Source organism: Trachypithecus francoisi, unplaced genomic scaffold (assembly GCF_009764315.1).
Source record: "Trachypithecus francoisi isolate TF-2019V2 unplaced genomic scaffold, Tfra_2.0 Lachesis_group20, whole genome shotgun sequence".
Lineage (NCBI taxonomy): Eukaryota > Metazoa > Chordata > Mammalia > Primates > Cercopithecidae > Trachypithecus > Trachypithecus francoisi.
Genome location: NW_022681466.1, coordinates 38,764,687 through 38,791,919, shown reverse-complemented (window position 1 = coordinate 38,791,919; position 27,233 = coordinate 38,764,687). Strand labels below are relative to the sequence as shown.

Below are 27,233 nucleotides of genomic sequence, written 5' to 3'. Positions count from 1 at the left end.
AAGCCAGAGGTCCAGGGAAGACAAGGTTATAACCAGCACCTGGAGTCGACTCTGTTTACAATACCCCCAGGACACCGGGCCTGAATGTTAAAATTCTCATTAGAATTGGAAGCTTGTTGTAAAGACATTGATCTTGAAAGATGTCCATCTTTTTTCTTTGGCTCCCATTAGCAGAAGCTTTGAAACTCTGAGGGATTTCCCCCACTTACCTGCCGGTTCAGCCTTATGGACAAGATGTTGCTGGAGTAGCTGTAATTACAGATCTCTGTGCCTTTCTTGAAGTGATACACGTTCATTTGCCGTGGTTTTGTGTGACTGACTACCACCACCAGGCTGCTGGAGAAGAGGCGCTCCACGATGTAGACGTCCGGGATTTCATCTGGGAGGAAAAGTAGCCAGGAGGTTACATGGATGGATCACTTCCAAGAAGGATTCCAGCCTCCATGACACTGGGCCCAGTGCAGGCCAGGTTCCAAAGGTTCTCCAGGTCTTGCCAGCCAGGCGCCCTCTCTGAGCTTGCATTGACAGTGATCCGCCATGCCCCCACCCTGCCAGGTGACTTCTTACCCTCTCCCAGGGAGCACTTTCAGAGTCCTTTCCAAATATCTAAAGTAAAGAAAACATTAGTGGCCTGGCCTGGTGGCTCACGCCTATAATCCCAGCACTTTGGGAGGCTGAGGCAGGAGAATCACTTGAGGCCAGGAGTTCAAGTCCAGCCTGGCCAACAAGGCGAAACCCCATCTCTACTAAAAACAGTTTAAAAATTAGCCAGGTGTGGTGGTGCACACCTGTAATCCCAGCTACTCGGGAGGCTGAGGCATGAGAGTCACCTGAACCTGGGAGGAAGAGGTTGCAGGGAGCTGAGATCACGCCACTGCACTCCAGCCTGGGCGACAAGCAAGATTCCGTCTCAAGGAAAGAAAAAGAAGACACTAGTGACTAGACTGCAAAGTCAGAGCAAAGGCAGACAGCTGTCTCTGATGCTGTCTGAGTGGAAGAATCTCCCTCCAGACTCTAGGGCTCCACCGTTTGCTCTGTCAAACATGTTTGGAATGTTTGAACAATTTTCATCTACCCTTTCCCTGAGAGATTTCAAAGGTGTGACTTCTCAGTGGGGAACCTCTGCTTCAGAATTCTCCTTGTCCTGCTAGAGGGGTGCCGATATGGGAGGGGACAGTAACAGAGTTCAATCTGTACTCCCCCCACCCCCTATCTTGCTGTGCTCCCTGGATCTCTTTCCTGCTGAAAATAATCTGGACATCAGTATTATGATGAGGAACGTACTTCTGTACTCAGGAAGTTAGTTAATGACCCTCTGAGCACAAAGGTTACGGCTTTGGTGTCTTTCTGAGCACGTTCTTTTCATATGTGTGCCTTTCTTTCACTTGGACAAGGCCCACAGGGAACGATGTGGGACAGACAGAGTGCAAAAAATTCACAAGAATGGTGTAATAAAAATAACATCTTACAAGTAAAGTAGGAGTCCAAAATATTATTTACTGAACCACTTTCTTTCCAGGAAACTGAAAGGTTGTATATTGCTTGCTATTATGATGGCATAAACTATCACCCTGAGAAAATAAGGAAGTGACATTTCTAGTGAATTATTTACAGTGTTCACTCGATGTGCTTCAACATCATTGACATGGGCTATGTAAACAGGATACTGTTGCCTTCTTCAAACAGATACTTCCATAACTGAGTGAATGTTATCAGTATCTTATGGTGCCAATATAATGACAAAAATAAGTCACAAGTGGCTGGGTGAGGCGGCTCATGCCTGTAATCCCAGGACTTTGGGAGGCCAAAGTGGGCAGGTCACTTGAGGTCAGGAGTTGGAAACGAGCCTGGCCAACATGGTAAAACTCCATCTCTACTGAAAATACAAAAATTAGCTGAGTTTGGTGGCATACGCCTGTAATCTCAGCTACTTGGGAGGCTGAGGCAAGAGAATCACTTGAACCCAGGAGGTGGAGGTTGCAGTGAGCCAAGATTGTGCCACTGCACTCCAGCCTGGTGACAGAGCAAGACTCCGTCTCAAAAAAAAAAAAAAAAAAAAGAGAGAGAAGAAAGAAAAGAAAATGTCACGAGTGTCCTTTAGGTTTGACAATGATAAAAATTAATGACTGCATATAAGCATGTGAAAAAGTCTCAATAATATGATTTCACACAAATAATTTATTCATATAAAAAGAAAATGTTACTTAAACTGTTGCCAGATCTTACTAAGTGCTTGTGGTTTTAAAGCAAGTGGTGGCAATGATTTATATTTAAATCTGAAAAATCTTGACTTCCCTAAGTTTGACGGTTAAGGAAGGGAAAAATAGGCTGCTTGGTGGCACCTCAGATTAAAGCCTAGAAGGAGGCTCTGGTTCTCCTGCAGATCCCTGGGCTCTCTCACTCACACACTTACTGCTTCCGTGGACTTGATCCAGCTGCTCCACAGAACTCAGAGAAAACAGCTTATACCCGGCTTTAGCTCCAATTGCTAGGGATCTGTGGAAGATAATGACAGCATGGGAATGGCGACAGGCATTCTAACAACAGATCTGTCTGAAAATAGATACCTTTTGCCCCCTAGTCTCAGGGGTACAGGTAAACAAGCATCTGCAGGAGCTTAGATCCTTGATAACTTCCTAAATGGTAAGCATGCCTTGACAGGCAGGAAGAGTCAAAGAAAAGAAAAAAAAGTCAAAGGCAACTTAAAAAAAAAAGTGAAATGGTCAAGGGACATGAAATGGCATGAGTTCTGTCATCCAACAAAATGTCAAAGCTACCAGACATATTTTTCCAACTGGGCAGATAATAGGAAAATGGAATGTTTAAGAATATTCATAATAGCTCAAAGCTCTACCTCCAACACAACGAAGGGGTCTTCTTGTTGTCTGAGAGGCACTTTACCAGATAAATCGTTTCTTCTTTCCTTCATAACTTGGTTTGTTGCTTATAAGAAGAAATACTCCCTTCCTTTCTCCCTTCCTTCCTCCCTCCCTCACTTCCTTCCTTCCTTCCTTCCTTCCTTCCTTCCTTCTTCCTTCCTTCCTTCCTCTTTCTTCCTTTCTCTCTCTCTCTCTCTTGCTTTCTCTCTTCCTTTCTTTTTTTGAGATGGAGTCTCACTCTGTCACCCGGGCTGGAATGCAGTGGCACCATCACGGCTCACTACAACCTCTGCCTCCTGGGTTCAAGCAATTCTTCTGCCTCAGCCTCCCGAGCAGTGAGGATCACAGGTATGCACCACCACGCCTGGCTAATTTTTGTATTTTTAGTAGAGACAGAGTTTCACCATGTTGACTAGGCTGATCTCAAACTCCTGGTCTCAATAATCCACCTGCCTCCGCCTCCCAAAGTGCTGAGATTACAGGTGTGAGCCACCGCACCTGGCCTAAGAAACACTTTCACAGTAGGCATAGTAGGTCATTAGTAGGTAAAATTTAATAGATTCTTCCTTTCATCAGTTTCCAGAAAAATGTCCCAATACTTTATACTAGTAGCTCTCACACCTGGATGTACATTAAACTCAGCTGGGAAGTTTAACTGGATTTTCTTTTAAGTTCAAGTACTCTAATAAGCAGCCAAAGTTGGAGAACTCTGCTTTCTACTATGTCCTACAAAGCAATCATCACAACCAACCAACAAACAAAATAAAAACTAAACATTTATCTGGGACAAAGTGCCTTTTAAAAAAATCTGGTTTTCTTAATTTTTCATTTTTCAATGAGGACAGAAAGATAGGACATGAATCCAGATTTTCTTGGCCTTGTGTTGAAAGTAAACATCAAAGTCAACTTTGTTCAGCAGCTGGGAATCCCCAACCAGCTCTTTCCAGCTGTACCCTCCGCACCTAAGTGATGAACAGAATCTGACCTGGAGCACACTCACAGCAGTATGTTTCTGTGGAAGCCAAGGTGAGGTTCACTATTTACAGGAAAGCATATACTAAAATAAGCAACTTACTACTACAAGCCTGGATGGCCAAGGCTCTTGTTTCACTAGCCTAAAAAAGAGATGGTCACATGATTTTCCCTGGAATTTTTTTTTCCCTACCCAAACACTTGTTCTTCCCCGGGACACAGGGATAGGGCAACTACAGTAAACTTTTAATCCACAAGGAAGCTGGTGACGGCTCGCAGCCCTCCAACCTGCTAAGTAGCTAAACTGGTGGGTTAGACATTTGCAGCTGTGCACTTAGAACTGGCATTTAGTACCTAGATTGAGGTATTCATGATACCAAACAGCAACTGGAAAAGTAAGCCCAGAGTATCTTAAAACTTCAAAATGTATTTTGTGGTGATTATTGTTTTTAAACTTTCTTCACATAAACTTTTTCACATAAATATAGATGTGTTTAGCTGCAAATTGAGGTTTGTAAAGTTTGCAAGTAAGGAAAGAAATACTGTAACTAGAGTCTTATAACATTAATGCAAAGTGGCAGCAATTTAAAGTAATTTTCAAACATAAGCCCTGGTCCTGGACCAGAAGAATTCTACATATGAGAAAATCGCAGAGTGATGTTTTATGTGATGTTTTAGATGATTGATCAATGGCCACGAAAGACTCTGAATCAAGAAATTTAGACTTAGACCTTATTTCATCCATAAAGTCTTCCTGTAGAAACAAAATTCTAATCACCACTCATGGAAACAGAGCTGGGGACAATATTTATCACTAATCAAATTTAAAATGTACCCAAAGTAGGCTGGGCACAGTGGGTCACACCTGTAATCCCAGCATTTTGGGAGGCTGAGGTGGGTGGATCACTTGAGGTCAGTAGTTCGAGACCAACCTGGGCAATAGGGCAAAATTCCGTCTCTACTAAAAAAAACAAAAAATTAGCTGGGTGTGGTGGTACACGTTTGTAATCCTAGGTACTTGGGAGGCTGAGACAGGAGAATCGCTTGAACTCTGGGAGGCAGAGGCAGCACTGAGCCAAGATCACAACCACTGCACTCCAGCCTGGGTGACAAAGCAAGACTCTGTCAAAAAAAAAAAAAAAAAAAGTACCCAAAGTGTATAGTATGGTACCAAGCACGAAGTGTAAGCATAGGGGACTGGTAAGGGTTTGCCGTTTTCACCTACCTTCTTTGAAATACTGGATCCCAAATTCAGCCTGCATTTATAGAAAAAGACATGGCAATACACCTAAATATATTCAGTAAGGGGCTTGACTTATTTTAAAATCCAGTGTCATACCCTCTGTGGCTCAAAGCAACTGACTGTGACAGGAACTTTTATTTATAGGCAAGGCAAAGCTGCCCAGCAGAGCCTCCATCCAAGAAAATAAAACTAACAGTAGGGAGTAAGGAAATTAACTTTCAAAGCACCCTACAGTTTTGATAATAACATTCAATTGCTGTAGAAAGCTGAGACTTTGCATTATTTAATGACTAGAATATAAATTAACACCCTTTTTTTTTCAAATCTAATAATGTTACAAAGCAGAATTTAGAACATTTACTACTTATAAGCAAACTAACCCCCCTTCTTAACTTGTGTTCAATTGGGAAGGAAAACATCACCCAGGCATTTCAACAGCCATGCCCTCTTGCAAAATGTTTCTTACAAAACATCAGGATTTTATCTATACCAGCATTTTTATAAACGGCAGGTCTCAACTCATGAGTGGATCCTAAAACGCAATTCAGTGAGTCACAACCAGCTTAGAAAAAAAAGACATAGAAAATGTGCACATGATATTTTGTGAATAGTGTATGTGTTATGGGTATTGGGTGATGTTGCAATATGTATTTCTTATTGCGGATTGTGGTCAAGAAAAACTTGAAAGTCACTCAAATAACCAAGCTGTAGAGCTACTCGATTACATGATTACACATATGTTTTTTTCAAACAAAGGCATATTGTTCAGCACCGGGTGTTTTAAAACAGAAACACAAAGGGAATGGAAGCCAGGGTGGCTAATGGTACATAATGGCCTTAATTACACTACTGAAGGATCAATATTAGCATAGCTCAGTCACCAGCAGCCAAGGCACAAAAACTGGTACAGCAGGAAGTGGGAAACTGGGAATCGGTCATCCCCGCCTGATGCTCTGGGTGCACATTCCAAAAAGATGATTCCATATGGTCCCCAGGGCTGACTTCCATGAAAATAGGGAAGGAAACACGCGTTTGCCTCTAAGTCACAGAATCCTGCAGAGCCTGAAACACACTTCAAGTCCCAGCTCCCTCCCAAAGCCCAAATGTGAACATCAAAGTAAAACATTAAAAATCCACTCAAAAACAACAGGGTGGAGCTCCGGTTTCCTGGAGAGAAAGCAGTCTGCGCCCGGGAAGAGTCTTGGACTCCAAGAACGAGATCCTGCCTGGCTGGGTGGGCGATGTGAAAACAGCCAAAGAAATCCAAAGGTTTCTTCCATCCAGAGCAGGCAGGCACGATGCCCTGCGCTGGGGATGGGGCAGGGGCTGGCCTGGCCGCAGGGATAGGCTGCCTCTTCGCTGGAGGCCCTGCCCAGATGCCACGTTGAGATGCTCAAGGACAAATGGGAAAGTTTTTCCAGTTCTCTCATCTTCCTGGGCCCCAACTACAGAGTCCTGGATCAACTTGCAACTTCCTCTCCTTTCTCATCTTTTGGTTTGGCCACCGTCTCTCTTCCCCAGACACCCACTTTGGTCACTGGCTTTCCCACCGCCCTGCTCCCCCCATATTTCGTGGCCCCCGCAGCCCCACCACTCCCTTTGCGAACTCCCTGCTCTCACCCTTGGCCCAACCTTCTGGCTCTCGGAGGACACTGGGAGTGGGGTGGGGTGGGGCAAACCCCACTGCAGGCGTAAGGGGATAACAAGATCCAACGCGTGCGAAGCAGCCACCGGCCCTCCCGCCGAGGCTGCCTCGAGGCGCGGTCACAAGCTGCGCTCAGGACGACACCCCTGGGTCCTGACACTCTGTCCCCTACCTCCCTGGCAGGGGCCGCGTCGCGACTTACGTGCAGTCCTGGTTGAAAGAGAAGCAGCTGAGCGCCGACTCGACCCCACCCGGGGGAGCGTCCGCGGCCTCGGCCTCCATCGGGGGCTCGGCCCGGGAAGCCGCAGCTCGGAGCCGGCGACAGCCACCTCAGCAGCCCGCCCGCCCGCGCCGGCTCCACGGGCCGGGTCGCCGGTCCTGTCCCGCCCCGTCCCCGCCCCGTCCCCGCCCCGTCCCCGGCTTCGCTCCGCCCCTCCTTGCCTCACGAGCGGGTCCCGAGGACCAGAGCACCTGACAGGGCGGACACCGCCTCCTTGGCCAATCCGTGACGGCTGTGGGCGGACCCACCCTGGCGGCCCGCCCCTGGCTTCGTAACGCAGCTTTCCATTGGACAAAAGCGCGGGACGCAAAGGCAGCAGGCCCACGTGGTGGTGTTTTCATTGCCGGAGCCGCCCAGCTGGGAGGGAGAGGGAAGAATGAATGCGGCTGGAGCCAGACCTGCTGGTTTCAGTCCGGCAACTGCGTCGGGGCCGCCGCAAGGGGGACAGGAGGACGCGCTAGTTCCCGCCCCGCCCAGACCCCTTGACATGTGTAGCTCTGCCTATTAAACTTACGGAGTTTAGCAGAGAGCGTTAGACTCCAAAGCCCCACCCTTTTGTAGAGTCCTCAAGCTGCGTTGAGAGAAGCTCCTGAAATGGGGCTGCCTCAGCCAGAGAGATAGCAGGTTGTCTTATCCGTTGCGGAGCGATTGAGAACCCTCACTACTTGCCAAGCGCCATATTATGTATGTCATCTTGTTGAATTCTTATAAAACTTGTGTGGAAAATATGATTGTGCTCAATATACAGAGGAGGCAACTGAATCTCCAAAGCTACACAATTTGTCTAAAGTAACAATAAATGGTAGAATGTGTATTTGTCTGCTTTCAAGACCTCCTGTGCACTAAATAACTGCTAAACAGTTATTTGGCAAGACCTATCCGATCCGTAGCTGAAAAAAAAATGAAAGTGTGTGTAGGGCAGTGTAGTTTATGAAAGGGGTAACGTCTGGAAGACGTAGCACAATTCAAAACTCACATAATTCGAGATAAACCTTGACAAAGGATCTCTTTTTTCAAGCTAAGTACTGTACATGTTTCCATGTGGAATTATTGTCAATACGATTTATGAATCAGGCGCTCTGCCAGCTTTGCATTGTATAATTGCTGATGGATTTTTAATTCATCGTTTTCAAATTTTGAGATAATATTTTAATTATTGTTGTATGACAGTGTCTCAAATCAGCATAATTCAAATTTATTAGGTTGGTGCAAAAGTAATTGTGATTTTTCCCATTTCCTACTTTTAATACCTAGTTTATGACAAAGCCATATATATATATATATATATATGTGTATTTTTAATCTTGGACCTAGAATAGATGAGCAAAGGGCACTATTTCACCTAAACCTTTCTGGTTGGATTTCCGGTTTGTGTTTTCTGAGATGCAAATGTAACAGTTTCTTTTCTCAACTTTATTATTTTTTTCACTCCACTGATGTAAAAAATAGTTCAGCTCATAGACTCAGAGATGTTATTGCTCTTTGGCTGATTGTGAGAGGTGTTGTATAAACTCTCAGAAGTGAATGGAACTGCTGTTTAGATACTTTGTGCCATTTTTGTAACCTCTCAGATCAAAGGTGCCCCCCCCCCCCCCCCCCCCCCCCCCCCCCACCCCCCCCCCCCCCCCCCACCCCCCCCCCCCCCCGCCATGCTAGGTGCTAAATTGTTTGGAGAATTACATGAAGTGTACCATAAAGTTTTTAAAGTGTAAGCTGTTATTATCAGTTTGTTATTAAGAGTTTGGACTTCATGGGGTAGATGTGGGAGCTGGTGTTAGTTTTTGAGCAGGAGTGTTTCGTGATAAAAGCAGTGTCTTTGTCAGATAAAGTTGGCCAGGGTGTGCAGAACAAATTAGAAGTGGGAAAAGACCTAGAAGTCTTTAGGGGACTAATGCGAAATTCTGGAAGTAAAGGGACAGGAGAGACTAGGCTAAAGTGATGAAAACAAGGCCAGAAAATTAGACCAAATCATGGAGCTGTTTTCAGGCAATGCTGACCAATGGATAAAATGAGCCCCAAATGTGAACTCTATATGTAAATTTCAATTTTCTAGAAGATACATTTAAGAAGGTAAAAAGAAATAGGCAAATTAATTTGAATAATATCATTTATTTACTCTAATATATCCAAAACATCATTTCAAGGTAAAGATAATCAATATAAAGTTACTAATCAGTTAATTCAGGTTTTAATTTTCTTTCTTTCTTTTTTTTTTTTTTGAGACAGAGTCTCGCTCTGTCACCAGGCTCACTGCAACCTCTGCCTCTCGGGTCCAAGCGATTCTCCTGCCTCAGCCTCCTGAGCAGCTGAGACTACAGGCTACAGGAGGGTTCAAGCCATTCTCTTTCCTTAGTCTCCTGAGCAGCTGGGACTACAGGTACCCGCCACCATGCCCAGCTAATTTTTGTATTTTTAGTACAGACGAGATTTCACCATATTGGCCAGGCTGGTCTCAAACTCCTGACCTCATGATCCACCCGCCTCGGCCTCCCAAAGTGCTGGGATTACAGGTGTGAGCCACCGTGCCTGGCCTCAGATTTTAATGTTTTTACAACTAAATATTGAAAATCTAGTGTGTATTTTTTACTTACAGCATATCTCAGTTCACATGAGCCACATTTTAAGTGTTCATGTAGCTGGTGGCTACTTTATTCTCAGTAGAGTCTTGAGGGACTAAATGACAGGCATGGCGACTAATGGGGAAGGGGGAGGGGCAGGGAAGAAGAGGGAAGAGTCAAAGCTGGTTTCATGGTTGGGAAGGGGAAGCCCGTTGAGTTGCTTTTAGAAACTAGATCTTCAGTCAAGTAATGAGGAGGATTTATTGCATTTCAGACACTTTTCATTAGCAGCAGAACTACATGCTTACTGGAATTAAGGTTTGGATGTAGAGATATGGCCATGGGAGAAAAATGGTCACCTTCCCAGCCTCAACGACTTCCTGTGAACGTTCCCCCTTATATGTTTCTTTCCAGGCTAGTGGTCCATTATGCCACCAGCCATGTGGAAATAACATCCCAGGGCTGCCTCATCTGACTTCGTTTTTCCCAAGACAATACGTAAGTCTATATTTTTATATAAATCTATGCCTATTTCATTAAAAACCTGTATTTGTAGGTAAATTTAAAAAATGATGAAAACTAATTCTTGTTTTCAAAAAGTACCTTGTGAGCCAAACTGAATACATCAGCTAGCTGGACGTGGTTTGCGGAGGGCTGGTTTGTGATTTTTGTTAGAGGTGTAAGCAGCCACTTTGAAGAGCTCCACCCTCAAAAAATTTCCCAGAAGTCCATTCATATAAAAAGCCAAGGACAAGGTTATAAAGAACTTAAGAGGTGCTGAATCCATTTAATGTCAGACTGGTTTTTCTTTTTTAACATTCTAGTTCTGGTTTCTGTGGGAGAGGACATTCTTGATTTGAATGTTGGGCTTACGAGCATCCTAATTCTTACAAGTTCTTGCAACAGCAATTTCACTACTAAATAACATCAGCAAAAGGTAATGGGGTAGGTGGGGCGGCAAACAATGCTTTGTTCCAATGGGAACAAGATTTTGGCTTTTTCTCTTTCGACTGAAATTCCTAAATGTCTATTTTTTCCCTGAAAAACAAAACAAACAAACAAGAAAAATCTCCATTATTCCTAGGAAAACGTACTCATAAGTTACTGACCAGTTAGCAAAATCTGGGAGAATAAAGCTGGGCTCTGGGAATTAAAAACATGTTTGGTAATACAAAATTGCAGGCCACAATTCATCTAATAGAGAGACTTCTTATTTGTGTAACAATCAGGTTGTAATTCTAAAATGCTGATTAGGGCATGCACAGGGCTTTCACAGGGGAAGGTGGAAATGAGACGTCCTGTCTGATGCAACACTCCTGTCACCCCATATGGTCACTCATGGCACCCAACCATCTATAATTAGAGTAACTACTAGGTGAACAAACACTGCTCCTCTTCTGTTCTTCTTTTTATAAAGTCCATTCTATTTTTATAAAACCAAGTTACAGGAAATAATCTCCTTTTTCTTTTCTGCGATGGGGCAATACTCAGAACATGAACTGAGAATGAGTTGAACCCTAATGGGTTATGTGGCCTTTTGAGAAAGGATAAAGTAGGAAGGGCCTTGGGACAATGGAGCCAAGAGGGAGAGGGAGGGAAGGGCGATGTGTCAGTACGTGGAGGAAGTTCAAGGAGTCAGCCCTATGGTGCCAGGGTAGAAGAGGAGGGGTTGGGCTGTGGGGTGATTTCTGGGAAAGGAGATGATGGATCTGATTGGCAAGCAGGAAGCCCCAGCCAGAGATCTGGCTGAGCAGCAGGTGCAACTGGGTTTTTGTTTCTAATTATAGACAGTTCGTGTGAGATAGCATGGCTGCAGGGAATGAAGGTCCCCATCATGTGCCCTTGTCCCCCAAATGGAACCATTATTTCTGGATTTATTGATGAAAAGGGGAGAGACAGGGAGCAAAAACTAACAACACTTCTAATATTCCTTGACTTATATATTCCTTCCCAAAAGTCGGGAAAAATGTTATTTCATGAAAGAGTGAATTGATGTCTTAATCTTCATTCTCTCCCCTCACCCGTCTTATGTTGCCTCCAGAATAACCTTCCTGAAACAGCAAGGTGAATCACAGGTTCTCAATAAATGCTTGCTGATTGGCTGATGATCACGAAGACAGTTGCTCTCTATGAGTGCTTTTGCTAATGTTCTTTGAGCTGAGAGTCTATTACTCATGCCAGTGCAGAGAGGTTCAATCAGGGTGTGTTTGTTCACTGAGGCATCTTCAGATTGGTCGAGAATACAGAGACGGGTTCAGCAGGTCAGCCGATCACCCTGCCTTAAATTTTAGAGTTTAATTATAGGCGATATCTGAAAATAGAAAACCAAGCTTTATAGAAAGCTTGGTTTGGAGCGTCATCCATCTTCTCATTTAACACTAACCACACCTATCTGGTGTAGGAATGTTTATCCCCATCAGGCAGCTGCATATGCCGAAGTGGAGACTGTTGAGTAAGTTGCCAAAGGCCCTAGCACAGTTTTTGATGCAAGTGTGGTTGTATTCTGTCCCTTCCACTGCGTGCCCAGGTTGCCAGTCCACGCTGTCTCTCGGACTCCTTTGGCTCAAGGCTGGAAATAGAATTGGCATCTTAACCTGTGCTTCATCCTATGAAGGGACAGAGGAGCAAGCGGTGAAGAGATAGAGGCCGAATTATGCCAAGAGGGTCACAGGCTAAGTACAAGGGGGAGAGTGTGGAGTCCTGCAGCTCTTCAAAGGGCACCAACACTTTGCCTACATTTACCAAGGGTACGTCTAGAAATACTCAAAAACGACCTTTGCTCCCAGAGGGTTAGCCTGTGCTCCTGGCTGGGCATGGCTTGTTGGGAAGTGCTGTACTACTTTAGGTTTCTTTCTAGTCTAGCGGTGGTGTAGGGAGTGGCAACCATTTTTTAGAATCAGTCAACCCTGAGAAGAAGGTGGATTCAAAGGCTTTGGGGTGGAGGTGAGAGGGGCGAGGCTAAGAATCCCGAGATTCTTGGTGAACAGTGCCATCTAGCGGTCTGCATGAATTAGTTCTAGGATGGTTGGGTGGACACCTCAGGAAAAACTGGCTTGAGTGATAAGATATGGGTAGCCGGTCTGAAAGCCCCAAAAGAGAAGTCTCTGAGGCTGCCTGTGTATTCTTCCAAAACCTCTTTACTGTCTATAAATGGAAAACACAGAAGCCTCCCTCACCACTCCCTCTGAAGAAGGAGAAGTTTGGAAGGAGTTTGTATAATCATTCATTCATCTATTCATTCATCTGACCAATTTTTATCGTTTGCCTGTTGTGTGCCAGCCATGGCTCCAGGTTCTAGGGATATGACACTGTCCAAAATAAATAAAAACCCCTGCCCACCTGGGTAGAGAGACCGTCAACAAGAAAAATGAGATGTATAGTTCCTAGATGGTGATAAGTGCTTTCACAGTAGTGAAAGCGTGTTTGGGAGTGTGGAGTGTGAGGAGGAGAGATTTTGCATAGGGTGGGAAGGGAAGGCCCCACTGAAAATTTCCATATGAACAAGACGTCTGGAAGAAAAGGGAGCAGATGATGCAGTTATGGGGGGAAAGGCTCAAAGAGCAGCGAGGAGGCAGGGCCACTGGAGTAGGGAGAAGAGTGGGGAGAACTATAGGTAAAAAGGTCAGAGTGACCCGAGAAATCGCTGGAAGTTCTGACTTACATTGGAATTCGACACAGGCAGCTGTGCTGAAAATAAATTGAAGGTGTCTTGGGAGATTCACAATTCGCTTTAGCAGGTTCAAGTCTCCAGAAAGCCCAGCATTATGTTTATTTAACATTGTTTCCCAAGTACTTTCCAAGCTTATTTAAAGATAGATCCCTTTCTTCCAGGAACACCCACTACATGTGGGAACCTGAGAAAATGGAAATCAGCTCGGATAAGCAGACTGGAACATTCCCGACAGTCATAAACAAGGCCAGCACAAGGCCAGGCAAAAACTGTGTTTAACCCAAGGCCACACCATAGCTGCAAAATTACTGACACTGGCATATCTAATCCTTTCTTATCAAAGCCTCTCCTAGACCCACTCGATTTCTCCACTTGCTGAACAAAAATTTCTGAGACACCCAAAGAGGAAAACACCCTGCCTCACGACACACCTATTCCTGACCTGATTCCTGTTTCTTCTACCTTTCCCTCCCTAGCATCACTTAACACAAACCCGGCAAAAAAGCCCTTTCCCACAGCCTCTTACTGAGCTGCCTCATGGTTCACTTGACGTGCACACCCTCTTGCTGCAGGAAGTTAATAAAACTAACATTGCCAAGGCGGATGGATCACAAGGTGATTAGCAGGAAGTGGCGGCGTGCGCCTGTAGAACCAGCTACTCAGGAGGCTGAGGCAGGAGAATCACTTGAACCCGGGAGGTGGAGGTTGCAGTGAGCCGAGATCACGCCACTGCACACTGCACTCCTGCCTGGGCGACAAAGTGAGACTCTATCTCAAAAAGAAAAAGAAAAAAAAATTAGTAACATTGACAAGATTCATTCCTCTTATACTTTACCTGTTATCAGAGCCCAGCGTTTCGTAGAACAAGTTGTAAGAACAGCTGGACAAAATGATTATTTCCTATTATGAAATTCTGAGTCTAAAGATAAGACATTGCATCTCCCCCAAAACTGTCTTGTGTACCAATTGAGAACAGCATCTTAAGAATGAAAAGGGTGGGGAAGTGTGGGGTTTTTTTTCTTTTTTTTTGGTTTTTTTTTTTTTTTTTAGATGGAGTCTCACTCTGTCACCCAGGCTGGAGTGCAGTGGTGCGATCTCGGCTCACTGCAAGCTCCATCTCCCGGGTTCATGCCATTCTCCTGCCTTAGCCTCCTGAGTAGCTGGTACTACAGGCGACCGCCACCATGCCTGGCTAATTTTTTTGTATTTTTAGTAGAAATGGGGTTTCACCGTGTTAGCTAGGATGGTCTGGATCTCTTGACCTCGTGATCCGCCCACCTCGGCTTCCCAGAGTGCTGGGATTACAGGCGTGAGCCACTGTGCCCGGCCAGCTTATTTTTATAAGTTGCTCCTTGTCTCTCTGGTCCCTTCTGCTGCTAACATTTTTGGCTGAACATTTGTACTATGGGACCTCTTGGCTTGGTGAGGATTTAATACTCTTCCCTCCTGCCAGGAGCCTCCTTGGACTTTCTCAGGCAATGCACAGATGTCTGAAGACAGACCAGATTGGTTCTGGGCAAAACAAAAGACATTGTCTCTGCTTTCTATTATTATTATTGTTTTTTTAGATGGAGTCTCACTCTGTTGCCGAGGCTGGAGAGTAGGTGTGAGACCTTAGCTCACTGCAACCTTCGCCTCTGGGGTTCAAGCAATTCTCTTGCCTCAATCTCCAGAGTAGTTGGGGTTACAGGCGTGCGCGACCACGCCCAGCTTATTTATTTATTTATTTATTTATTTATTTATTTATAGAGATAGGGTTTCACCATGTTGGCCAGGCTGATCTCGAACTCCTGACCTTAGGTGATCCACCCGCCCGGACCTATCAAAGTGCTGGGATTACAGGCGCGAGCCACCGCGCCCGGCCTGTCTCAGCTTTCTTGAGCTGTAGTGAGTGTATAGGCAATGGTGATTCACAAAAGCAGACTTGCATCTTAGAAAGCTCCCTGCAGCAGCAGTAGAGATGATATTGGGGAGGGGTGGGTGATAGGGGCAGAGACCAGGTGACAGGCTGGTGTGTCAGTCCGAGTCAGACACCGGAACTTAGGTGCTTGCTGCGGGTGGAGGTAGAATGTATAGGACTCAGTGGCCTATTAGATGAGGGAACAGGGAGAGGCAGGTCAGCATGGAGACTGGTTGTCAGTGTAACTTGGGTTTCCTCTGACCTTACTGGCTTCTGCGTGCAAATGGGCCTGTGTTATCAGTTACCCAAATTTCATCGGCTTCTTCTACCTTTTATAGAACATTCAGCTCCCTCCAAAGCCCTTCCTATTAATTACTGGGAAGCCCCCAGAGACACCTCGCACCTGCAGGGACCTGGCCTTTTAGGCGTTGCGCGTAGGGATGTTTGTTTCTGCTGAGGAAGGCTCTTGTGATTGATGCCTCATTGCTGCCACCTGCTGGAGTCTACTGTAACAACACAGAAATGTTTTTTCCCCCAGTATACACCCTTTCTGCTTGTATTGAAATGATTATTTACGTTTTCTCACTCTCTCTCTCTCTCTCTCTTTTTTTTTTTTTTTTGAGACAGAGTGAGACTCTGGAGTGCAGTGGTGCGATCTCGGCTCACTGCAACCTCTGCCTCCCAGGTTCAAGCGATTCTCGTGCTTCTGCCTCCCGAGCAGCTGGGACTACAGACACCTGCCACCACACCCGGCTCATTTTTGTATTTTTAGTAGAGACGGGGTTTTGCCATGTTAACCAGGCTTGTCTCGACCTCCTGGCCTCAAAGGATCCGCCCTCCTTGGCCTCCCAAAGTGCTGGGATTACAATCGTGAGCCACCGTGCCCAATCATGTTTTCTCCTATGTTAATGTGGAGAATTATACTGTCATTTTTTATTGAAGTGAAATTCACATAAAATTAACCATTTTTAAGTGAACGATGCAGTGACATCTAGTGCGTTCACAATGTTGTGCATCCACCTCTGTTATCTAGTTCCAAAACATTTCCATCACTCCGAAAGAAAACCCTGTACCCCTTAAGCAGGTACTACTCATCCCTCCTCTCCAAGCCCTTGGCAACCACCAGTCAGCTTTCTGTTTCTATGGATTTATCTATTCTGAATATTTCATATAAATGGAATTACACAACATGTGGCCTTTTGTGTCTGGCTTTCACTTAGCAGAATGTTTTCAAGGTTCATCCATGTTGTAGCGTGCGTCAGCATTTCATTTCTTCTTATGGCTGAATAGTATTCCTTTGAATATACGTATCACAATTTTATTCATGTATCAGCTGAGGGACATTTGGGTTGTTCCCATCTTCTGGCTGTTGTGAATATTATGAACATGTGCGTACACGTACTTATTTGGTACCTGTTTTCAATTCTCTTGAGAATGCTCTGAACTCCTAGGAGTGGAATTGCTGGGTCACCTAGTAATTCTATGTCTAACTTTTTGAGGAAATACAAAAATGATTTTCATAGCAGCTGAACCATTTTACATTCCCGTAGCAGCATACAGGGACTCCAATTTCTCCATGTCATTGCCAACACTTGCTGTTTTTTGTTTTTGTTTTCCAAATTATTATAGCCATCCTGTGGGTGTCATGAACACTAAAGTTTTATGAGATGCCTGCAAACTGCAAACCCTTGGGACATCTAACTAGTGCTCGATGCCCCAGCATTCTCAATGAGTCAAAGCCCTACTATATTCTCAAGACCCCTGTGCTCATTCTGGGTCCCACTCTTGACACCTGGACAATAAGTTTCAACCCAGAGCTCTCTCTTCGTGAAATTCAAATGAGAGTTCATGGGGCCGTGTCAAGAACTCGATATCTGAAGCAGATTCCAGGCTTTCCTTCCTGGCCTGTTCTTTCCAATCTTATCTTTCATTCTCCTAGCTAAAACCTCTTGATATACCACCAGCTCTTTAGGTACACTGGGATATGATTGCTTGCAAACTTAGCTGCTTAGCTTTCGCCAGGGATCTCTACTATGCAGGGTTTGTTGTTGTTGTTTGTTTGTTTTTCTTTCTTTGTTTGTTTGTTTTTTGGAGACACGATCTTGCTGTGTCACCCAGGCTGGAGTGCAGTGGAGCCATCATGGCTCACCGCAATGTTGACCTTCCCAGGCTCAACTGATTCTCCCACCTCAGCCTCCACAAGTAGCTGGGACCACAGGCACATACTGCCATGCCCAACTAATTTTTATGTATACACACACACACACACACACACACACTTTTTTTTTTTTTTTTAGAGAGATGATGTTTTTGCCATGTCACCCAGGCTGTGATGGAGGTCCTTGTTAGGATGGAGAGTGGGGCTAATCATGCAGATGATACAGAAAAATAAACACTGAGGACCAGAAACTTTGGTCCCTTTGGCTGTAAGCAAAATCCTGTGTGACATCAAAGAGGGCATGTCTAGGAGGTATTTGATATCTGTATCTGGGGCTAAGGGTAGATATGTGGGATTGACAGAGAGATCCGGGAGTAATTGGGGGAAGATGTAGTAGCTGAAGCTGTGAGAGGAGGCAGGCTATAATGGAAAATGTGTCAGTTGGTGAAGAACTAGAATGAAATGTCCTGGTTTGACGTTTTGAATATTCATTTAATTTTAGGAACACTATCAGAAAAGAGGCTAGCTTGTGAGCTGAGTCGGCTGCAGCAGCTCTAAACCACACATTGCTGATGAGTGAGAACCTCTGTTATAAATGGAAATGTGAACTGGCAAATACTCACTGGCTAAAGCTGAATGCACCAGTTTATTTTGGTACCTATTATGTCCATGATCTCCTATTCTCCTTATTGATTGCAAATACGCACAAGGAATAAAAAAGCTAGCTTGCTTTCCAAAAACATGACCGAATGTTTTCACTGCTGAATATCTAAAGAGGGTACAGATTGGACTTTTTGTTATTTCTCTGAGGTTAGAAATGTCCTTTGGTGGGTTTCTAATTTTTCATGAAAGGTCAGTTCCAGAGACTATTTACAAGCTGTTAGGAAAAACATCAAGCAGACAAGACATATCTCAAAATATTTAAAGTGGCCCATTCCTAGGTTCTCAGCTCACTTCCTCTCCAGGGATCCGTTCCACCGATGGGGGTTTAAGTCAGCCTTTATCTGTAAGTGACCCTTGTCTGACCTCAAACTCTGGAATGCTCCATATGCCTCTGACTTTCATCCCAGGGAACATCAACACCCACTTCCGCTGGCATTCCTGATGGGATCTCTTTCTCCTGAACAATTGAAAGCGTCCTGCTTCAGTGACTCCCAGGGAATGTTGAGAGAGTCATTTTTTTTACAAAAGAGATTTATCCCACACCAAAACAGGAATCACTCATTTTGCACCATTTTATGCATTGTCTGTTTTCAAGGTAGGCCAGTTTTTTTCTCCTGTTCTTCCAATCCATGAACATAGTATAGATTCTTAAGTCCTTTTGAAGTGTAAAATTTCCCACAACCACATAGCTCAATTTCTTCTACCCCCAGGAATTTTTTTTTTTATCACATTAGCCTATGTATTTCCCCCAAAACAGTTATCAAAACTGAAATTATCTTGTGATTTCTTGGTTTACATGTTTACTATCTGTCTCCTCCATCTAAAAGGTAAGTTCCATGAGGATGGGGCCCCATATGTCTTGTCCCAGCACCTAGAGCAATGCCCCCATGTGTAGGTGCTCATGAAATGTTTGTTGGCTGACTGGCTTACAGAGTCAGTTGCTTAAATATCATACAAAAGTTTCCATCATGAATGTCCTTTTTTTTTTTTCCTCTCTTGAGTAAGGATGTTGTCCTGATTTAACTAGCATTATTGACAAATGCCAATTAACTGTATTAGTGGCTCTCAAGCTTTTGGATGCTGTTTACACTGTTAAAAAGTATTAAGGACCCCAAAGAACTTTTGTTTGTATGATTATATCTATCATTACCTAGTGAAATAGAAATTAAAACTGAGAATTTAAAATATTTATTAATACACTAAAGTAATAATAAACCCATTACATGTTAACATTAATATTATTTTTTATTCCCCCAAGCATACAAAAAAACAGGGAGGACAGAGGCATTGTTTTTTATTTTTGCATATCTCTTTAATGTCTGGTATAATAGAAGACAGCTGAATTCTTATATCTGCTTTTGTATTCAATGTGTCATGATATCACAACATCATGTAGCCTTTGAAAAACCCCTCTGTGCACCTGCGAGAGAATGTGAGTAAAAAAAGGTGAATAACATCTTAGATTTCTTTCTTTCTTTCTTTCTTTCTTTTTTTGAGACGGGCTCTCACTCTGTCACTCAGGCTGGAGTGCAGTTGCGTAATCTTGGCTCACTGCAACCTCCACCTCTCGGGTTCAAGTGATTTCCTGCCTCAGCCTCCTAATAGCTGGGATTACAGGAGCGTGCCATCACACCCAGCTAATTTTTGTATTTTTAGTAGAGGCAGGGTTTCACCATGTTGGTCAGACTGGTCTCAAACTCTTGACTGCATGATCCACCCACTTTGGCCTCCCAAAGTGCTGGGATTACAGGTGTGAGCCACTGTGCCCGGCCCATCTTAGATAATTTTGCAAATAGTTTTGACTTCACAGATACCCCAAGAGAGTCTTGGGTAAACCCAGGGATTGCCGAAGCACATTGAGAACCAAAGATTGATATCAGTGGAGAGGAATATTTTTCTTTGTCTTTGAACTACATTCTCTTTAAGCACTAATTTTCTCTTCGATATCCTTTGCTTAGCTTAATATTAGAACACATTTGCATTCCTCAAGTTTGCCAAAGGTGACCAAGATGCATAGCGAGGAAGGGGTGATGGAAAAACAAACCAAAGGTTAGTAATTTGTTGCTTTTATACAGACACATCCACATACAAACAAATACAACAATAAAAACATGTGCCTTTGTGGAGCATGCACTGTGTGCTCTATATTTTCCAAAGATTATTCTTATCCCAACATTTCCAGGCAGGAATTATCAGCTCCATTTCATAGACAAAGAAAAGGAGGCTCAGAAAACCAAAATAATGTATGAAAGATTGCCAAGCTAATAAGTAATAGAGAGGTGACTGCCACGACCAAATCTCATTTCCTACAAAAGCGTGGCCTTTTTGACCATTAAATTCTACATTACCACAACATGGGAGGGAAAAACTCAGAAACAATGAAGAGTTCAATATACAAATTAGCCTTATTGTTTTGCATAAATGAATAAAAAATGTAACTCCTTTTTTTCTTCTAGTGATGTGCAAATTTAAAAAGTCAATGCTGGCCGGGCGCGGTGGCTCAAGCTTGTAATCCCAGCACTTTGGGAGGCCGAGATGGGCGGATCACGAGGTCAGGAGATCGAGACCATCCTGGCTAATACGGTGAAACCCCGTCTCTACTAAATAATACAAAAAACTAGCCGGGCGAGGTGGCGGGCGCCTGTAGTCCAGCTACTCCGGAGGCTGAGGCAGGAGAATGGCCTGAACCCGGGAGGCGGAGCTTGCAGTGAGCTGAGATCTGGCCACTGCACCCAGCCTGGGCGGCACAGCGAGACTCCGTCTCAAAAAAAAAAAAAAAAAGTCAATGCTTTTTTTCCCCCGATTTGAAAAGTAATACACCTACAGCAGGACACTGAAGACAGCTAAATGTCCATCAGGAGGGGACAGGGTGGTTGCATTAACTGCAACACACTTGTGGATGCAATACTATGCAGTCATTAAAAAGAACAAAGCAGCTCTATTGGTACTGAAATAGAACTGTCTCTAAGACGGAAAAAAATAAGATGGCTCAAGTTCTACAGTATACTGTCATTTTTATTTAAAATGTGTGTATTTGGCCGGGCGCGGTGGCTCAAGCCTGTAATCCCAGCACTTTGGGAGGCCGAGACGGGCGGATCACGAGGTCAGGAGATCGAGACCATCCTGGCTAATACGGTGAAACCCCGTCTCTACTAAAAAAATACAAAAAATTAGCCGGGCGAGATGGCGGGCGCCTGTAGTCCCAGCTACTCCGGAGGCTGAGGCAGGAGAATGGCCTGAACCCGGGAGGCGGAGCTTGCAGTGAGCTGAGATCTGGCCACTGCACCCAGCCTGGGCGGCAGAGCGAGACTCCGTCTCAAAAAAAAAAAAAAAAAAAGTCAATGCTTTTTTTCCCCCGATTTGAAAAGTAATACACCTACAGCAGGACACTGAAAGACAGCTAAATGTCCATCAGGAGGGGACAGGGTGGTTGCATTAACTGCAACACACTTGTGGATGCAATACTATGCAGTCATTAAAAAGAACAAAGCAGCTCTATTGGTACTGAAATAGAACTGTCTCTAAGACGGAAAAAAATAAGATGGCTCAAGTTCTACAGTATACTGTCATTTTTATTTAAAATGTGTATATTTGGCCGGGCGCGGTGGCTCAAGCCTGTAATCCCAGCACTTTGGGAGGCCGAGACGGGCGGATCACGAGGTCAGGAGATCGAGACCATCCTGGCTAATACGGTGAAACCCCGTCTCTACTAAAAAAATACAAAAAATTAGCCGGGCGAGATGGCGGGCGCCTGTAGTCCCAGCTACTCGGGAGGCTGAGGCGAGAGAATGGCGTAAACCCGGAGGCGGAGCTTGCAGTGAGCTGAGATCCGGCCACTGCACTCCAGCCTGGGCGACAGAGCGAGACTCCGTCTCAAAAAAAAAAAAAAAAAAAAAAAAATGTGTATATTAATATGCACTGGTAACTGGTTGCTTTTGTGAATTCAGTAGAGGGACAAGCAGAAGGCAGCTTGTTTCTCTGTAACCATAATCTCCTCCTCCCCCAGACATAGAGCTTGATGTGTGTGGTATGGACAGAAACCCTAACTTTGCAGAGAGCAGAACCGTTCAGCCATGTGTAACACCAAAACGTCACTCTCACTGCCAATTCAAAACTGCTAAGCCCCTCTATTCTTTCCCCTCCTCCTCCTTTCCATTCCGTCTCCCTCTCTGCCTGAGTTGGGGCCATGAGAGGGGATTACAGGGAGACGGCGAAAGTCTTCGCCAGGGATGTCCCTGTAGTACTTTCTTGCCCTAATGCTTTTCTATTAGGGGAGTTCTCCAAATGTCTGCAAATGCCTGACCGTCTCAGAGGCCCCACTTGTGGTTATACAGAGGGCTCCTGTGAGACCCTCTGAATGGCCTAGTCTCTTTCTTTCTTTTTTTTTTTTTAGACAGAGTCTTGCTTTGTTGCCCAGGCTGGAGTGCAGTGGCATGATCTCGGCTCACTGCAACCTCTGCCTTCCGGGTTCAAGCCATTCTCCTGCCTCAGCCTCCCGAGTAGCTGGGATTATAGGCACCCGCCACCACACTTGGCTAATTTTTTGTATTTTTAGTAGAGATGAGGTTTCACCATGTTGGCCAGGCTGGTCTTGAACTCCTGACCTCAAACAATCCACCTGCTTGGGCCTCCCAATGCGCTGGGATGACAGGCCTGAGCCACCACGCCCAGCCTGTGCTGCCTAGTTTCTGATAGCAGTTAGGAGGTGCGGTTCAGCAGACTTCTTGTGCTCAGCTCCTTCCCCCAGTGCCCACCCACACAACCCCTTTCCTCTGTGGCCCAGGCAGGTGGCAAGTAAGGCCATTCAGGACGGCTCCAGCGTTGCTAACTCCCCCAGCCTCTATGACTCCCGAAGCTCTCAGACCCTCGCCTTGCCATGGGTGGAGAAGTCCTCCCCACACTGCCATTTCCTCACCCCTCCATGTTCCGGGGAACACAGGTGGAACTCCCAAGAACTTTCCTGCTCCTGGGCGTGTGAGTCTTCACTGCACTGCCAAGTTTCCAATCAGGGCCAGTGACCTAACTTGCGGACCTCAGTGCAAAATGGAAATGTAGGATTTCTTGTCCAAAAAACAGGAGCAACTGCTATTAAAGACGCTAAAACGTAAAGTTTTTCTTTAAAAATATTTTATTTCGGCCGGGTGCGGTGGCTCAAGCCTGTAATCCCAGCACTTTGGGAGGCCGAGACGGGCGGATCACGAGGTCAGGAGATCGAGACCATCCTGGCTAACATGGTGAAACCCCGTCTCTACTAAAAATACAAAAAAAACTAGCCGGGCGAGGTGGCGGCGCCTGTAGTCCCAGCTACTCGGGAGGCTGAGGCAGGAGAATGGCGTGAACCCAGGAGGCGGAGCTTGCAGTGAGCTGAGATCTGGCCACTGCACTCCAGTCCGGGCCACAGAGCGAGACTCCGCCTCAAAAAAAAAAAAAAAAAAAAAATTTATTTCTAAATAAAATGTAATAGGGAAAAGAATGGTGCGTGAGCATCACACTTAATTTACACATTGCAAAAAATGTAACATTTTCGTGTCATAATTTTATGTAATGGCTGGGTACAGTAGCTCATGCCTGTAATCCCAGCACTTTGGGAGGCTGAGGTGGGCAGATCACTTGAGGCCAGGAGTTCGAGACCAGCCTGGCCAACATAGTGAAATCCCGTCTCAACTAAAACTACAAAAATTAGCTGGGCATGGTGGCACGCCCCTGTAATTCCAGTTACCTAGAGGCCGAGGCACGAGAATCGCTTGAACCGGGGAGGCAGAGGTTGCAGTGAGCCAAGATCATGCCACTGCACTCCAGCCTGGGTGACAGAGTGAGGCTCTGTCTTAAAAAAAAAAAAAAAGTAACTTAATAAATAATAATTTTTTTTTTTTTTTGAGATGGAGTCTTGCTCTGCCACCCAGGCTGGAGTGCAGTGGCCGAATCTCAGCTCACTGCAAGCTCCGCCTCCCGGGTTTACGCCATTCTCCTGCCTCAGCCTCCCGAGTAGCTGGGACTACAGGCGCCCGCCACCTCGCCCGGCGAGTTTTTTGTATTTTTTAGTAGAGACGGGGTTTCACCGTATTAGCCAGGATGGTCTCGATCTCCTGACCTCGTGATCCACCTGTCTCGGCCTCCCAAAGTGCTGGGATTACAGGCTTGAGCCATCACGCCCGGCCCCAATAATTTGTTAATGTGGTATTTGATTGATCATTAGATTTTCTGGCTCACTTTTCTGCAAATTCATTCACTAGGTCATCAATATTTTTATACTTTTAGCAGCTTCATTTTTAATTGATATAATTGAAAGTGATATCAGCCTCTCTTGGCAAATGCTGGATCACAAATAATTTTTAATTTTGAGAAAAGTTGTTCTGTAGATGCAACTTTTGGCTTTTGCTATGGCCTCCACAAGCTACAGGAGATGTCAGAGGAAATATTAGACTGTCATTGTACACACTTACATTTAAACTTAAATTAAGGCTGGGTACAATGTTTCTTCACCTCTATAATCCCAGCACTGTGGGAGGCTGAGTGGGAGGACCACTTGAGTCCAGGAGTTGGAGACCAGCCCGTGCAACATAGTGAGACCTCATCTCTACAAAAATTAAATAAATAAATACACTTAAATTCTGACTAACACAGAACTGATTAGCATGAAAAGATAAAACTACTGATCTAGCTGTAGATCTATCTGAAAATAGTTGATCTGGTAAATAAATTGACCTATTTTATTATTTATTTATTTGAGGCCGAGTCTCGCTCTGTTGCCCAGGCTGGAGTGCAGTGGTGTGATCTCAGCTCACTGCAACCTCTGCCTCCCAGGTTCAAGCAATTCTCCTGCCTCAGCCTCCCAAGTGGCTCGAACTGCAGGTGTGCGCCACCATGCCCGGCTATTTTTTGTATTTTTACTAGAGACAGGGTTTAACCATATTGGCTAGGCTGGTCTTGAACTCCTGACTTTGTGATCCGCCCACCTCGGCCTCCCAAAGTGCTGGGATTACAGGCGTGAGCCACTGTGTCCGGCTGACCTATCTATTTTATATGGATTGTTGATTTCTGGAAAGATGGAGAGAAACTGGAAAAGGTGATTTCCAAGTCTCTTCTCATTCCCCAAAACCTTGGAAATTGGGGGAATGGGATGGGAGACAGCTTATTCTTTATTTGTATAATTTGCCATTGTTTGGCTTTTTAAACATGTGTATGTATTCGTTTTTTTGATTTAAAAACTTGTTAACAAGAAAAGGAACTCTTAAAGAAAAAATGCATGTTAACATAAAATCTTCATACCCAGTTGATCTTTGATTCTTGCTAATCTTTCTAAAAACTACCAAATATATTTCTATATTCATTTATATTATACATAGTTATACATAGTTTAGGTATCTTCAATTTAGCTGGAAAATGTTAAGCCTAAAAATTTCCAAATTTAGAGCATTTAGTCACATCAACTCTGCTTTTCCCTGGGGCTAAGTTTTTGGAAAGGTAAGGAGTCAGCTGTCATTTCAGCTGTTTTTAAAAAGGTGAAGTGTGCTTCCTAACAAATAAAGAGGATGCTAACAGAAGGTTACTTCCTGCATTGGACTCCCCTTGCGGGTACAGGAGGAGTTTGAGGCTTGGGTGACTTGTACAGCAGTGCCCTGGGGGCCTGCTTGATCTCCGGTTGTCTGATGTCACACATAGTGAGAAGTCTGGCAACAGGAAGGCAGCGCGGCCTCGGGCTGATCCCGTGATGAGTGGTCAGCATTGCACCGTGTCAGGCGGCTCTCTACAGGGATTTCTCAATCAGCTTATCAAAAATAAATAAATAGGGTGGGAGCGGTGGCTCATGCCTATAATCCCAGCACTTTCGGAGGCCAAGGTGGATGGATCACGAGGACAGAAGATCGAGACCATCCTGGCTAACACGGTGAAACTCTGTCTCTACTAAAAATACAAAAAATTAGCCGGGCGTGGTGGCAGGCACCTGTAGTCCCAGCTACTCCTGAGGCTGAGGCACGAAAATCGCTTGAACCTGGGAGGTGGAGGTTGCAGAGAGCAGAGATCGCGCCACTGCACTCCAGCCTGGCAACAGAGCAAGACTCTGTCTCAAAAAAAATAAAATAAGATAAAAACAAATAAATCACAGTCAAAATGCCCAAGTTTTCCTATTTGCTAATAAAAAAATTTGTAATGTCTTTTTAAATTCTAAAATCTAAGTTGGGTTTATTTTTGTAATGAAAGAATAGCTCAACATCGGAAAATCAATGAATACATTTAATGCAATTTTAATATATAAATGGATGAAGAGGGAAAATATAACCCACTCAACAGATCTCTTAGTGGATTGATACATTTCAAATCCATTCCTGATAAAAATTCTCAGCCAGCTGGGAGTGAAAGGGAACTTCCTTAACCTAAAAAATATCTACCAAAAACTTCTAGCAAATACTATACTTGTTATGGAAACATGGAAAGAATTTCCTTGGCATCAGGCAGGACACCTGTGCCCTTGTTTCCACATCAGAGTTAAATGGGTGAATTAAATCTTCATATGTCAATACAATCCCTTGTGTAAAACAAAATACTGAACAAAGAAAGCAAGCAACAGCAGGATGAGTGTAACAAGAAACAATTCCTCTGTAAGTCCTGCTGTATAGCTTCATCCTAGCCATTTTATTTTGTTTTTATTTATTATTATTTTTTGAGACAGTCTTGTTCTCTTGCCCAGGATGGAGTGCAGTGGCACAATTGCGTCTCACTGCAACCTCCACCTTCTGGGTTCAAGCAATTCTTGTGCCTCAGCCTCCCGAGTAGCTGAGACTACAGGTGCATGCCACCATGCCCGGCTAATTTTTGTATTTTTAGTAGAGATGGGGTTTTGCCACGTTGGCCAGGCTGGTCTCGAACTCCTGACCTTATGTGATCTGCCTCACTCAGCCTCCCAAAGTGTTGGGATTACAGGCGTGAGCCACCGTGCCCAGCCCATCCTAGCCATTTTACACAGACTTTTCATTTGTATCTCAGGTCTAAACATTTTCTGATTTTCATTACAGCCACTTCTTTGATATATATTTTGTATGCATATATATGTAGAATATTTTAAAAATTTAAAATTTCTAAACATGTTAAGATTTTTTGTTATTGTTCTCTTTAAAGTTCTCTTTAAAGTTGATTACAAATTTTGCAGAGAATATGGGGATGTGATGCTGATTTTTTTGGGGGGGTTTTAGGTTTCGTTGATGCCTTCTGTGAAGTTTCATATGTTTTTATGCATATGGCCTGGTCGATTTTGGCAAATGCTCTA

The 27,233-nt window shown here is 44.4% G+C and overlaps 1 protein-coding gene and 1 long non-coding RNA gene across 4 annotated transcripts in view; one reads left to right on the top strand and one right to left on the bottom strand.

The window, feature by feature from the left end:
* Positions 1-7,141, bottom strand: part of WIPI1 (WD repeat domain, phosphoinositide interacting 1) — a 39,038-nt gene extending 31,897 nt beyond the window's left edge. The window contains exons 1-3 of one of the 3 annotated variants that reach the window (XM_033183874.1): positions 6,942-7,141; positions 2,414-2,496; positions 210-379 (exon numbers count right to left, since the gene is read on the bottom strand). In XM_033183874.1, coding sequence (XP_033039765.1) covers positions 210-379; positions 2,414-2,496; positions 6,942-7,021 — 333 coding nt within the window. In that variant the 5' untranslated portion in view covers positions 7,022-7,141. The remainder of the gene's footprint in view (positions 1-209; positions 380-2,413; positions 2,497-6,941) is intronic. The other 2 variants (XM_033183873.1, XM_033183875.1) reach the window with 2 other exon arrangements.
* Positions 7,142-8,771: 1,630 nt separating this feature from the next.
* Positions 8,772-18,050, top strand: LOC117067385. Its single transcript, XR_004430719.1, has 3 exons — positions 8,772-9,089; positions 9,992-10,075; positions 17,808-18,050. It is a non-coding gene; the product is annotated as an uncharacterized LOC117067385 (long non-coding RNA).
* Positions 18,051-27,233: the final 9,183 nt, after the last annotated feature.